The 14,639-nt window shown below is 42.6% G+C and overlaps 1 protein-coding gene across 1 annotated transcript; it reads right to left on the reverse strand.

The window, feature by feature from the left end:
* Positions 1–345: 345 nt before the first annotated feature.
* mrrf (mitochondrial ribosome recycling factor) lies at positions 346–14,573 on the reverse strand. The gene is made up of 7 exons (XM_056432146.1): positions 14,512–14,573; positions 11,712–11,885; positions 11,415–11,567; positions 7,754–7,872; positions 2,957–3,048; positions 1,473–1,632; positions 346–1,180 (listed from the first exon to the last, which is right to left on the reverse strand). Exons 2-7 carry the CDS (start codon positions 11,881–11,883, stop codon positions 1,103–1,105), a joined length of 774 nt encoding a protein of 257 aa, XP_056288121.1. The 5' UTR covers positions 11,884–11,885; positions 14,512–14,573; the 3' UTR covers positions 346–1,102.
* Between the last annotated feature and the right edge of the window lie 66 nt (positions 14,574–14,639).

The following is a 14,639-nucleotide window of genomic DNA, read 5'->3' on the forward strand; positions in this document are numbered from 1 at the left end:
CACATGAGAGGACAGTGGAGCCGCTGGCGGTGGACACAGCCGGTACATGAACGCAGAGACATGTGTTCCCCATTCATATATTTATTGTTATTGATCCAACTACTTGAGCTACAATTCTTAACCGGGGCTTTAAAAGTGCAGTTGTTGAAAGACAAAGAGGGCCAAGTGCACAACATTTAAAAACCTCCACCCCGAACGGACAAATGTGGTGCCAGCAGCCAGGACCTGGAGCTCTGTACACAGGAAAAGTCCATTATCACTCCGCCTAATGGAGGAGGGGGCGACTTCAAACCAAAAGTGGGGAACAAGAAAAGAAAACAAGAGAGCAAAAGATGACGCACATGGTACAAAGCAGTGTTTCTTTAATGGAGTCCATCAATAATGTTGCTTTCCCGACTTTATTGTCGAGGAGTAGCCATATTATCAATTCTAGACATGTGCTGAAATTAAAAGCTTTTTTCTACTCAAGTGCATTCTTTAACAGACTTTGAATCAATGTGAAACAAATGTTTGGCACCACGCTAATCATATCCTCCGTCTCTGGAACAAACCTTCTCTCCCTCTCTCTCTCTCTCCTTCTCTCCATCTCTCTTGCCACCAAGACAAACCCGCAGCCAGTTTACACTCAGACGGGTGCGCTTGTTTTGTGTAAACAGACAGCCCTTGTGGCAAGGGGTTTGATCAGGAGGAGGCCGACAAATCCTATTAAAAGGCCATTCGTCCCGAGCTCGGTGTGTTTGTTTGAAGACAGGAAGAGTAGCAAGGGAGGAGGGAGTTGACTGGCGGTCTGTCGTTGTTGTTGTTGTTTCCGTGCCAATTTTTGTTTATGTAGTGATGGTTAAACACAGATATCACCCAGCAGCGAGGAGGAGATCTTTGCCAGAGTTGTGGGCCAGAACCAAAGCCCAGTTTCTGCCAAAACATGTACAACAGAACCGGGACTCATTGGTCTGTGTGAAGCTTTTGGACGATGAGAACAGGATGCACGGAATACTGATTGAGTCGCTGTCTGTTATAAACACCACAGGGTGGACCTGCTGCTTCAGTTAAGTGTAGATTCAGCTACAACCCAAATATTACAAACACCTCTTAATGGTCCCAGTCAGCCCAACAGCTCCTTGGTCTTGGCTGCAAGCTGTTTGTCAATGTCCACGACGACGCTGTCCGTCATCTGCTGAATCTGTGAAGGGAAAACAACATTTTGGATACACCTTTTGGGCTCACTTATTCCCTCTCGAGTCTGTGTGGTAAAGGATGCCATTATAGCTGCAATGTGAATGGGTTTCTCTAGTTATGATTTTGCAGAGCAAAAAGCTGTACACTTTGACCGTTTGGGCTGCGGTTTCAATAGAAACTAAATGATTAGTTAGCTCCTTGACTCCTCATCTCTTCTCATCTAGCCACTCAACCTTACATTACACTTCCTTCCGACAGTCTGATCTATCAATGTCTAGTAGCACTTTTTCCCCCACCTGTTTCTCCACAAGTCGAATGGTGTCCTCCGAGTGTGCTTCCTTCGTCTTTTTGACCTGGGTGATAGCGTTAGATCGCACTTTCCTCAGGGAGTCTTTCGCCTTGTTGCTCAGCTGCTTGGCCAGCTTGGTGAGGTTCTCTCTGTGCTCACGCGTTACTCTACAGGGAGGAGAGGAGATGGAGTGACATCTCGTTAGCACAGAAATGTAACGTTTGGTAAAATGTTGGAAAAAAAGTGCACTTCCCAATTGTGAGAGGAGTTGCTAAAGGAAATAAGAAAACTAGGCTAAATATGAAAAATATCTTTAAACTGCACACAGCGACCTAAAAGGAATGGGTCAGTCAGACTCTCTGGAAAACACACAACTGTGCACGGACAAAATATAATGAAGAAAAAAAAGTCCCTTATATGTGTGCAAATGAGAATGTTAAGTGCTTGTAAGCATGAAGGCTAATCATTTGATTTCAAAGTCATAAGCAACCAACTAACAACAATCAGTTGCCGAGGTCTCAGACAGGAGCTGAACAATCCGTCTGCCCAACAACTTCGTATTCACTTTGCAATTGTTAATCACTCAGAAAATCCTACTCCCCATTTCACTCTCCCTCTTTGTCCTTAATTGACTATTTTTTCCGTTGTTTTTGCCTCTCGGACTATTTGCAAACAATCCAAGTGCAGCGTCTATTTACCACAAACAATACGGCCTAATTACTGATTCCAGGGCCAATCAAGGAGCGGCTTCTCTTTGGAAATGCAAATGGAGGCTCGGAGCGTGCCGAGACTGATTGCAGGGGGAAAGCAGTCTGACTCTTGTGTTCCTCCTCTGCCAGACTAACACCTGCTGCTCAACACGCGCACACACACACACACACACATACATGCACACACATGCACATAAACACAGGGGGGCATGTATGCAAGTTTACTTACATGCACATGAGTGTATATGTAAAAAGCATACTGTATACACACACAGAGTGGTTTAGTGAGTGAGGGATGGATAGTTTTTTGTGAGGTTGTTTGACTTGGCAGAGAGAAGAAGAGAGAGGTCTAGTCAGAATACAGAGGGAGTGATCCGACCCTCACATCAACACACTGGGGGTCTCCATACATCTACAAACAAAAGTCTCTTAAATCTCTCGGGTAAAGAGATTTATTAATGGGGAGACATGGATTTGACTTACTGCAAGGTTTATGTTAATGATAATGTACAGTGTATATCTATTTATTTGTTGCCTATAAAAATCTTAAAAAATGTAAAATGCCTGTCACAGATTAACAGAACATAACATCCAGATTTCAGAGAGGGTTTTAAGTCACACAACAGTAAAGAAAACACAACTTCAGTTAACATCTTGCTAATTGCAGCAGAAGAGTAAAAGGTGTAGAGAAAAGATCGAAAAGCAGGAAAGTGTTTGTGTTCCTGCCCTTGGGGCTGTGTGTGTATGTGTGTGTGTGTGTGTGTGTGTTTGAGAGACTCACTTGGGAACGGGCACCTTGATGATCGTCCCGTCCACCTCTGGGTTAAGGTTCATGCTACTCTCTCTTAGGGCACGGGTGGCAGCCGCTGTAGCCTGGGGCACAAACACACACACACACACACACAGTCAGATATACAAATGTGTGCTTGCGTCGAGCACTGGTGTGAATTGAAAAGCAGCACTACAACTGCAGGTAGTGCACCAGATCAAGCTGGCAATAATTAAGGTGTTGTGTTTGTAGTGTGTGTGTGTGTGTGTGTGTCAGGGGAAGCCCTTGCAGTGTGGAAGTGCCTTGGGCCACTGTCAGCGCTCGGCCCTCTGGGACAGGACTGAGCGGTTGCAGGGCAGGACGTTGACCCGTGGTGATCTCACAGGAGAGTCTGCTTGTGCATTGTGTATCACACACACACACGCTTTTGATTTTGTATGTATTCCTTTTTAAACTTTTATTTTGAAATGTAACAGCAGCAAATTGCTTGTTTATGAAGATGGGACATGTGAATAATCTATAGGTGAGCACATGCATGTTCACTTTAACTAAAGCCCATGGACACTTGGTGTGTTGTGGCCGGCTCGTTGCTCTCTGTGGTTTCAAAGAGGTCTCCACTGCGTTCAACCAAGATGGTAGAAGAGACATTCAGGCTCCACACGTGGAAAGACATTGATGTGTTGAGGTCTTCAGGCAGCCACCATGAGAGTGACACTTTAACATAGTCGAGGGGCAATGTATCACAACAACTTTCAGTCCATTTTGTTTAGTTTTTCATGAAGTCTATGATGCAGAAATACATTTCAAAATTAATCAAGAGTTTTCTGTAATTATATTGTTATTAAATTAGTAAAAAAAAGCCACTTGCTACGGTTGGATGAACAACACATTAAGCAATGTTAACTGTACTGTTATTAGTACTAGACATAAGTCAGTTAGGTTATTGCCTAAATTGACCTTTTTCACAGACATTTTGAATGTCACAGCAGGAGAAGCTCAGATGATACTCAGTTATATCTATCGATCACATCAGAGGAGACCAACCAGCTCGCTAAAATCCAAGCATGTCTTAAAGACATAAAAACATGGATGACCTGCAACTTCCTGACGTTAAACTGAAGTCATTTTACTCGGCCCTGAACACCTCAGAGATCAATTATCTGGTGATATGGATTCTGGCATCCAACACCACTGTAAAGAATCTCTGTTATCTTTGATCGGGACTTGTCCTTTAACTCCCACGTAAAGCAAATCTCAAGGACTGCATCTTTTCATCTACTTAACATTTAAAAAATCAGGCACATCTTGTCTCAAAAAGATGCAGAAAAACTGGTTCATGCATTTGTTACTTCTAGACTGGATTACTGCAACTTCTTATTATCAGGCTGCTCTAAAAAGTCTCTTAGGTCCCTCCAGTTGATCCAGAATGCTGCAGCTCGTGTTCTCACTAACACTAAGAAAAGAGATTACATTACTCCTGTATTAGCTGCTCTGCACTGGCTCCCTGGAAAATCAAGAATTAAAATTATTCTCCTAACTTACAAAGCCTTGATTGGTGATGCACCATCATATCTTAAGGAGCTTGTAGTACCATATTGCCCCACTAGAGAGCTGCGCTCACTAAATGCGGGGCTACTTGTGGTTCCTAGAGTCCTAAAAAGTAGGATGGGAGCCAGAGCCTTTAGTTATCAAGCTCCTCTTTTATGGAACCAGCTTCCACCTTCAGTCCGGGAGGCAGACACAGTCACCTCATTAAGAGTAGACTCAAGACTTTCCTCTTTGACAGAGCTTATAGGCTGCTGGGGGACGTTTTAGGAAACACTGAGCACCTCTCTCCTCTCTCCTTCTCTCAAAAAGGGTCTTTGTTATGTCCACCTGTTGCCATAAATCAATGTCTACAAACCCAGTTCATACATTAGATTCCCTTCAAATCTGGCATTACCATGCATGACACTTAATCATCAGAGACACATTTGTACACATTGAAAATTAAGGTTTCTGATCTGCACTGGGAAACTACAACACAAATAAACACATCGAAAGGACAGTTGTTTATTTGGGACAAACTATTATTTGAAATGAAAACATCTGCAAAAAAATGTCTTTTTCAACTGTTTTTAAATTGGATATTGGAAAAAAAATGTCAACTAATATTTCACAAACACTATCTGTTTTATATTTAAAAGGAAGAAGGCAAAAAAGAGCATTGTGTGTTTTGTGATGCAGTGTGCGAGGCACTAAATCACACATACACACATCTCAACACAACATCAGACAAAGATGCTGCTCAGATTCGGAGAAGAACTCCCTCTCCAGTCACCCAATACATTGTATGACATGTGTGAAACATAAAAGCTTGATCCACCATATAAAACACAATCTTTCAATCCAGCAAACACTAGAACCAGATAGCTACAGTTACATCGTGCACACGGACACAGGGGAGGAAGCCAAATCTTTGGAATTACTTAAAACAAAGTCACTCCTCGAACTAATTCTGCAACCGCAGGACAACTCCCTCAGCTGAGCTTCGCAAAGTGTGCAAATGTGTAGTGTGAGGAAATAGAGCATATAGTTTTCCCCCTTTCTACTCTACTCTCCTTTCTTGACAGCTCCGTCTGGCCTTATCCGCTGGGAAAAAGAAATGGCAGTGAGATTAAAGGAATTTATTTGCGTGCATTAAATTAATTCATGAGGTTTCTTTTCGTTTCCGTTGTCAAAATCATACGCAGGGCAGGCCTCCGGTTGCTCTCTTTGAGTGTGGCCTGATAGATTCAGCCCATACCTATGTTTGATTGTTCTCAACATCAAATTCATCACCGTTTCCTCTCTCCCGACCAGCACTCCGGTGGTTACGGAAAACCGAGGGGAATTTCTCTGCAAAGGCCGGGCCGGTTCTGGTTAATATGTTGGAGAGGAAAGAGAAATTACACTGAAATTTAACATCAAACGCTCGCCGGCTCGGTTCAAAGCAGAGAGGCGGGCGGGAGGAATGTGTGTGAGACCCGCGTGTGTGCGCATGTTGGAACAGGGAGCCCTGCAGAAAACACTTGATGAACAAAGCGGTGGGATGCTTAACCGTGAACATACACACTCGTACAAGTTGCCCCCTGATCTCAGAGTGCTGGTAGTTGCTGTTAGTTCCACTGTGCCTTCCCAGGCTGCTCCTAATGAATGAATGGAAAACAATGGTCGGGCCTCTGGAGTGCCTGGTAATGGATAGGCATCATTATAAGCCTATTAGCTCTGGGTACTGAGGACTCACCTCTGTGTGGAACATGGGTAACGTTGGGCACGTCAGGGTAGTGCGGGGGTGCATGAATGTGTCTGCTGGTGTGTGTGTGGTCTGTGGTGAGAAAGAGACTCACTGAAAGACCTTTCCACTTACAGATTAAAGATAGACACTGGTGCACGCTGTTTTGTGATATCACAAAAAAGATAACAAAGATGTGAAGGCACACTTTTCACAAAGTGAGCGGTAGGAAAATAAAAAGTGGCGGGAAATGGTCTGTTGTAGCAGACAGGTGGTTCTCCAAAAGAACCAACTACCTTTGAATGTCCTTTAGGTCTAAAAGAAACAGGAAAAAACAGTCCACCGAATCATGTTACAATGGCTGGTTTAGACTTCTTTACAATCACTTGTATTGACCTTAAGATGGACGGTCAGTAGGTTGGTATGCCACTTTGGTTCAGACTGAATCTCATCAATCTGCATCTCAAACCTCAGCCCAACTTCCTTGCTAAACTGGGATGGTGAACGCAGTACAAGCAACGCACCAGCTTAGTGTCAGCATTGTCATTGTGTACTGTATGCATTGTTTTATTACTGTAGTCACGTCTTTATACTGTACTACTGGCAGGTCTCAGAGTGACTGTACCGGTCTATCCAAGCATCCCCTGTAAGCTGGCATCATTCACAATTCCTTTTGATCAGAACTTTCAGGCGTATTGGGTGAAATTCATCACTTGAACATCATTCATTTCACATACTAGTCTCTTGTTTCTATTTTTTATTCAAACACAATACTTGTCTGTTAAAAGAGCATCCTAAAATGCAATTCATTAAACTATGTTTACAACTGGTCATGTAAAAAAATATAGAATTGAAATTTGCTCTCTTGAGAAGAGGAGCAGATATGGTTTTACTTTTTTTTTAACAAAGCACCACACAGCTGGAGTTCAGCTCAATGGCTAATACGACCGTAGAGAACTAAATCCCCAGTGAGGCGGTCTGTGTATGAATATGATTATATAACGTTGATTATCAAGACCATCAGAAAGTCAGGCCATTGAAAATAGGCCTGTGGACAACATTTACTTCTGGAGCTCTGATTAGCACTGTGTTGTATCATCTAAGAAGGAAAAGAGGGAAAGAAAGGAGTCAAAAAAACTAAAAAGAAAAGAGAAGAAAAATAATCCATTCCTTCCTAACCTGGGGCTAACATGAGGTAATTTCCTCCTCTGTGACAAGTCGAATGCAAACATAACCACATCTCAGTGCACGCACACAGAGTTTGGGTTTGTGTTGCCATCTTTCACCCCAGAACAAAGAGCTCCCCGAGTGATCAATCAATTAGCATCCGAGACACAGTTGGAGGGAAAGCGGCAGCTCAGGTTTCATTTATAAAGAGATGTGGGTTTAAGAGGTTTGGTCCGGCTCACTTTTCCTTCGGTGAAGACCGTCTATCGGTCCGTGCTTTATTTCTACAACGCTTTTAGTTACTGCGTGAAACACACAGCTGCAGGTCGGAGGACTCTGTCCGTGTCCGACCGTGTGTGTGTGTGTGTGTGTGTGTGTTGTGGTCTTACCTCTGGGAAGCTGCTCATGTTGACCATCATGAGCAGAGGGGACTTCATGGAGACCTGTCCCAGCTGGTTGAGAGGGAACTTTCCATCTGGAGTCGTCACCACAATGTGATCCAGAGCTCCTAAACAAATGCAGATGAACGCAATTGTTTTACTTGACAAGTATTTCCACAATTCAAGGCGCCGTTGTAACCTTGCCATGTACAATACAGCCACACTGATTTTGTGCATCTACAGGCAAATAAAATATATGCATTTGCAGCAATAACAGTAACTTAAAAAAAGTTATATTTAGTTTATTTCTTCTAAATTAAACTTGAATATTGCTTTTTTTGTTATATTTGTTAGGCATTTAAAATATTTCATCTCTACTAGAATATATTTACTCTGACTATACTTTTTTAAAATAAAGTGTAATGTTTATATGGAAAATATATTTGTACTTCAAGACATTTCTCACACAATGCTTGTTTATATCATGTGTTTATGTTAAATTAATTGATATTAACCATCATATTGTTATCAGATCTGTTTTATTATCAGAGGTCAGTATTCGGTATCGGTACCGGTGAGAATGTGGTGAATCAAATAGTTTCCATGCAGACTGAATGATTGACTGTTCTCTTCATATCTCATCAGACATATTTACCGACAGACATATGGATGTGCAGCAGAAGCCACAAACTGCCCGAGTAAAAGAAAAAAGAAACCACTGCAACCGTGTTAAGAGTTTCCGTGATCGACCGTCTCTCCTCACTGTCAGCACTGAGGAACAAAGGGTAAGTTTTCCAACGTGAGCCGACTTCTGTTCGGTTCATTCCTCCTTTTCTCCCTTTACTCCTTCTCCTCCATCTGGCTAACCTCAGACGCAGTTGTTTCCTCCTTCTGCACCTCTGCCTAACATCACTCGCTCCCTGCTTACCCACTGCAGGCTGTGCTGGTAGTGTGTGTGTGTGGAAAAGGAAGGTACGAGGGGGTTGAAGGGGAGGTGGGCAATGGTTTAAGTTTAGAAATCAATTAATCATATGATTTCACGTGCAATACATTGAAGTACCAGTCAGAGATTAGATGCGGAAAAATATAAGGTTGTGATGACATGGATACCTTTTGTTGAAAGGCCGCAGCCCAACCGGATCACTGACACACCGTCTACATGCCAATTAACCCGTCTTCCTCTTTGACTTCAAACCTCCATTAGTGAGCAGCTCTAAGCCGGCCTGCCCTTGTATACACGGACAGTTCATACCATATCGGACCTTCTGCCTGTACATGTGATATAAAAATAAATTCAAGTAAAATATGCTTTTATTTGTACACTCTTCAACAGGCCTGCTTATTAAAAAACTTAATAGTGATGTAGTTAATTAAAACAATGCAGTACTTCAGACTGATGAATGCTCCACATCAATTATAGTGTTTGCAATTGTTTGGTCTGCAACAGAGCTTGAATGACGTTGTAACAAGCTGTAAACGCACAACACTGATATAACATCACCTTCTAAACAAAAAAACAAAAAAATCTGTCTGGTTGTTCATTATGTGTCTGGAAAAAAAACTAACACCAAGAGAAGAGTGTGGTGTGAATCAAAAACTAACATTCCAGGCCGTGATGAGCTGAAAGATGCTGAAACAGGAGGGGGGGGGGGGGGGGGGTTCCTCTCCCGTTTCAGGTGACCTCCAGGGTTATGTTTCTGTGTCATGACCTGGATTACCAAAACAATTACTGTCCCGTATGAAACTTGGAGGAAGCATGTCGTATGGGCCAAAGAAGAAACCATTTTGGGGCAGATATACGATTCACAGGGCAGATACACAAATGATGGTTTACTTTCATTAACATAGAGAGAAGGAGGTCTGTGCTCTCCGAGTGCCTTTCTAGTTATCTGTGGGTTTGTTACTACGAGTGACCCCTTTGACATACAAGGAGTCATTTAATCCACTGCCAGTAGAAAAGTATTGATTATAGCAGATTGTATATCAGATGTGGTGAACTCTAAATGTAAAAAAAAAAAAAAATTCCCCAGGAGCAGTAGCTCCATGCAGTCCTCTGGCAACCAGAGGAGACTCTCAACAGTTTAGCAAATACATCGTTTCAGCAAATATGTTAATCCGTGTATTTACCAAAACACCATGCGATTCCTTTAAGTAGCAACAGCTCTTATCTTCAACTTGGACAACCTGTTGGTACCTGAAGCTATATTAAAGTAGTTCTCGGCATCTGTGTCAAAGTAGCGTTGTCATAGTTCAATGTCTCAGTCCACCCTGTATTGACAACGTTTCCATAGAAACAGAGCTTGTTTTTGGGCCATCTTTACCCATCTGTGACTAACCACAACATGGCGGTCACAGCATTGATCCCTTCTCTCTGCATCTATCGATGACTTTCTGCTCCACGCAAACAAACACATGCACACATACAGTAGGGATACATGGACACACACACATGCACGCACACACACACGCACACTTAATGAGTGCCAGATGAGCGGTTCATGGAACCAACACACACACTCGCTCCAAACACATGCACACATTTGGACCACTGAAGTCATTCCATTCCACCATCTCATCTCTCCTGTCAGCTTTTAAGTCCTGCTGCCTCCCTGGATTACTGTGCAGCTGGACAGAAGAGAGGAGGACGGATGGAGCGGAGGACATCAGTGAGTGGATAGAGAGATTGAGCAAGAATGACAGAACGGAGGGATGGAGACAGAAATGACAAAAGAAACAGATGGAGGACTGAAAAGATGGAGGGCGTGGAGGAGGGAACTCTTGCCATGTGAACAAATGTTTCCCTGTAGGTCAAGAACTCATTTGCATTCAAAAGTAGGAGACACAGATTAAAAATATCCTTCGAGCAGGGGCCCAAAAATAAAGCCGTTTGAAAAACTGAATAGAAAAGTAAGCAATGGAGAAATATAAAAGGAGGGGCCGAAGATAGAAAATGACTCATACCAAGACATTTCTGAATGACGAGTGGAGAGAGAGAAAAGCTGATGGGATGAAGAAGAATTAAGATGTCTTGACCATAAAAAATAAAAATCAAGGTTGTATTTATGCATATGTTGTTTAATGCTCCTGCATGTTGTGTGAACTTAAAAAGACTGCACATGCTGCAGATCATATGTCAGAGAAAGCACACTTTCATCGGAGGGGGAAAAGCTCAGACACTTTAAATGTTAAGTCTCATTCTTGCGGCTGCCTCCTCCCTCGGGAGCTTCCATTATACACCCCACCTCTGACTACACCGAGCCCCGCGTCCATTTGTTAGAACCCAGAGGCAAAAGTGTCATGACCTGGATGTAGTTGGGGAAACAGAGATCAAACTGGGGTCAAGGTCACTGGGGCTCTCTCTCAGCCCTTAGGCGCTTTGTCACGTAGAAGTTGGAAAAAAAAGAAATAAAACTGCACACAAAAAAAAATGTTAACGCACAACTCATGTATGTATCAAATTCAAAGTCGACATTTAAAAAAATAATTTTCGCCTCATATTGCGACATCTGCACATTTAAAGTTATGGCTGTCCGTGATGTCATGATGTTAAGGCAGCCCATCCAGATACAGAATTATATACTGTTAACATGTGTTTGTAGAGGCTACTGAAAAACATTCATGAGACAAACTAGATTAAAATATTGGTTTGGCTCAGAGATAAGCTGGATACCTGGCGAGGATCGGATGCTGAGGTTGCGTGTGAAGTCGTCTCTGAGTACATTGAGAACAGCTGTCATGTCCCCCTTCACTTCATCCAGACTGATGATGTCTTCCACCAGAGCCGAATTAATATTCACCTTAGCTGACTGGCCCTTTGCCTTGGCTTGGAAGATGAAAAGAGGGAAATCAAGGAGGGAAATGTAAAGACTCATATCTAAGAAAGATAATATCTAATCACGTAACCCACATTCATGCCAACGGAGGTTGCACACATGTGAACTCCAGGCTCTGCAATCTCTCCACTGACCTTTTGACTTCTTTGTGGCGTAGAGCCTCGTGCATGCAGCGGGGTAGAAGATGGAGTTGGGGTATAGTCGTGGTTCACTGACCCTGGAGGTGGCCACGAGAGGAGACCTGAGCTGTCGCAACAGGGACTGACACAGCAGAGGCCGCAGCAGACTCAGGTGATTCATAGCCATAACTAAAACGGAAAGAAAGGGGAACATAAAAAAAATTAATAATAATAAAAATTAAAACAATTAGGTGACATGATGTATACCAAAAATAATGCCACCGAGTTGAAAATAACATCATTTGATTAAATTTGAAACATAAGTTGTACACAAATCAGTTGAAGGCAGCACTGGTAAATTGATCAAAACGAAGTAGTACCTCATTTTAGCCAGTAGGAGGTAGGCCTACATCTAGTACTGACATCAAAGCTCCATTGTCTGTAGTTTGTGAATGAAATTAAATAAATAGACCAAGCAAACCTGTGAATGCCAAAAGATCTTATTCATAATAGACACATTGGCGTGTCATCGATGGAATAACACAGATTTAAATAATCACATTAGTAATAAGGTCTGTTGTTTAGGCCCTTGTCACAGCGGTCGCTTTCAGGTGTAATGGATAAAGTGAATTAATGTCCCAATCTATTTTGTATCACAGTCTTCCACTGAGCCAATAAGCATAAAATCCAGCCCCTGCCAACTAAATGGAACAGGGCAATAATTAGTGTTATTAATTACACCTGCGTGAGCCCTGCAATCACACGTGAAAACGGCTGGACTTAAGGGCCCATTGTGCTTGCTGGTTCCCTGATCGGACTTACTTGAAGGCTTGATGGAATCGAGCCATCATTCGCGTAATTTGTTTCACCTGTGCTTGACAAGTTAAAATCACTGCCGTTGAAGAAAGTTCTGCACTCGGCTGTACAGGTTACATTACATGCAATTTACACAGTCACAAACATGCCCGCCGTCTTCCTCTCTTACACACACAAGACCGACGCAAAATGTACTCACAGCAGACATTTGTTTAGGCGTTCCTTTAGGGGTAATCTCCCATTAAAACAGGTCACAATATGAAACCAACCACCTCCCACCTTGCAAACTGGCTCTGGGCGTACACAAGCACAGACGCACTCTTTAGGTGTCCAAGCCCACAGACACAAAGCACACTAAAGCCCATCTTTCACAGTCAGTGGCTGTGAAGAGCTCGCGGTTCACTGACATCCTCTATTGTTTGGTGTGCGTTTATAGCTTGAAGCTCAAAAGAGAAACAAACTGCGACATTAAAGACCATTTGGCTCATTGAGTAGAACTTTTCACAATGCATCATAATACAGAGATAAGTTTTCTGCAAAATGATAGAATAGAATAGAAAAGAAAAAAAAGTCAAACTAAATCTGCATGACTAATGACTCACAACTGAAGATCAAATGCTGTAAAATATTATAAAATAAAAAAATCTTTACAGGACAAATATTGTTTACATAATACAGCAGTTAAAGACCTCTCGCTCCAGGTTAACTACATGTCCAAAAGCTATACCACCCAACATGTGACACTTTCAGATTACATTTTACATGTACTTATTCTAACTGTACGATTTTAATGGCTTCTGCCAGTGGTTCTCAAAATGAGGTTATAAAGATGTAACCACACTGCAAGGAATATAATATTAAATCACATGATTTTTATCGAAATGTATATTGACGCACTCATTTTCGCCAGTAACAGACAGATTTCTAGATTAAAAAACTTCTCAATTGACTTAAAGCTCCAAAAAGCCAGGACACAATACCGATCTCATCGTCCAATATGGTTGCTATGACCATGCCATAAATTCCTGGTGTTAATCCAACATCGCCACCAGATATGAACCAAAAATCCAAACATATTCCAATGGCAATATTTAGGCTAGATTATGGACCACCACCTACAATACAAAGCCAGACCAGGCATCCGTTGCTGGCAGGTTTCCTGACAAGCTGATGCGATATGGCGCACAGTGGCAGAGGAGATAAGCTCAGATGTGGGACGGTGAAGGATCTCTTTAGTGTGGAAGTCAAGCAGAAAAAGTGACGCACAGGTGTTCAGTGGGATACTGTAGCCTCATATCCTGTCGATTTTACACACACACACAGGCAGCTGTCTGCACACATCTCTCCTTCTTCCAGTGGCTGAAGACAGCTGGTGAGCCCGCAGGATCTTTTCTCTGTACACTTTACAGTTTGCGCAGAAAATTACACCACCAGAGGTTCCGCCTGGCCCTGCAGCAAACTCCTCAGACAAAGGCTTCAACTAACGAGTATTTCAATTATCAATTAACCTCTACATTGTGTTACAAATAAATAAATCCATTTCAGCAGCCAATCAATCATCATGCAGGCTTCTGAGTGGAACATGAACGGGGCAATTTCCGATGTAACATTCAGAGATGAACAGAGAGCAATGCATGGGTCCTTTGAGCCATTCAGTTCATGCAGGTGGTCCCACCAAGTTGTTTTTGTAATTGGTACTCGAGTAAATCAGACAACATGAGGTGTCGGATACAAGAGACTTACTAATAGTAGCCCGCGTACGTATTTATGTCACTGTCCGAGCAGTGTGTGTGTGAAGCGGTGTGAAGGTCGATGTGATGGGGGCGTGCATGCAGCACTTCATTGACTTTATGCACAAACCACGGGCAAAAGAAATAAATACCAAACATAAAACGCAACCACGTAGTTGCTAACCACAACGCTGCCATTAATTTCAACAACGACCCGGTCCAAACACAACCTTCAACTAAAAATGACCCCGAACAGTACACGTACTTACTTTACAGCATTTACTGAAGCACGTTAGCTCGGGGAAAGCCACATATGACATCTAGATCGTCATCATCAAGCGCCGACACATTGTAACGTCCGGTTGTGTGTTCGATACTTCGTACAGCGCGTACCGGT

This window comes from Pseudoliparis swirei, chromosome 15 (genome assembly GCF_029220125.1).
Source record: "Pseudoliparis swirei isolate HS2019 ecotype Mariana Trench chromosome 15, NWPU_hadal_v1, whole genome shotgun sequence".
Lineage (NCBI taxonomy): Eukaryota > Metazoa > Chordata > Actinopteri > Perciformes > Liparidae > Pseudoliparis > Pseudoliparis swirei.

Excerpts from the sequence above, each read along its gene's own strand:
- mrrf (XM_056432146.1), bottom strand. The coding sequence starts at position 11,883 with ATGGCTATGAATCACCTGAGTCTGCTGCGGCCTCTGCTGTGTCAGTCC. Across the intron at positions 11,568-11,711 it reads CGCCACAAAGAAGTCAAAAG|CCAAGGCAAAGGGCCAGTCA; the intron begins GTCAGTGGAGAG and ends TCATCTTCCAAG. Across the intron at positions 3,049-7,753 it reads ACATGAGCAGCTTCCCAGAG|GCTACAGCGGCTGCCACCCG; the intron begins GTAAGACCACAA and ends TTTGTGCCCCAG.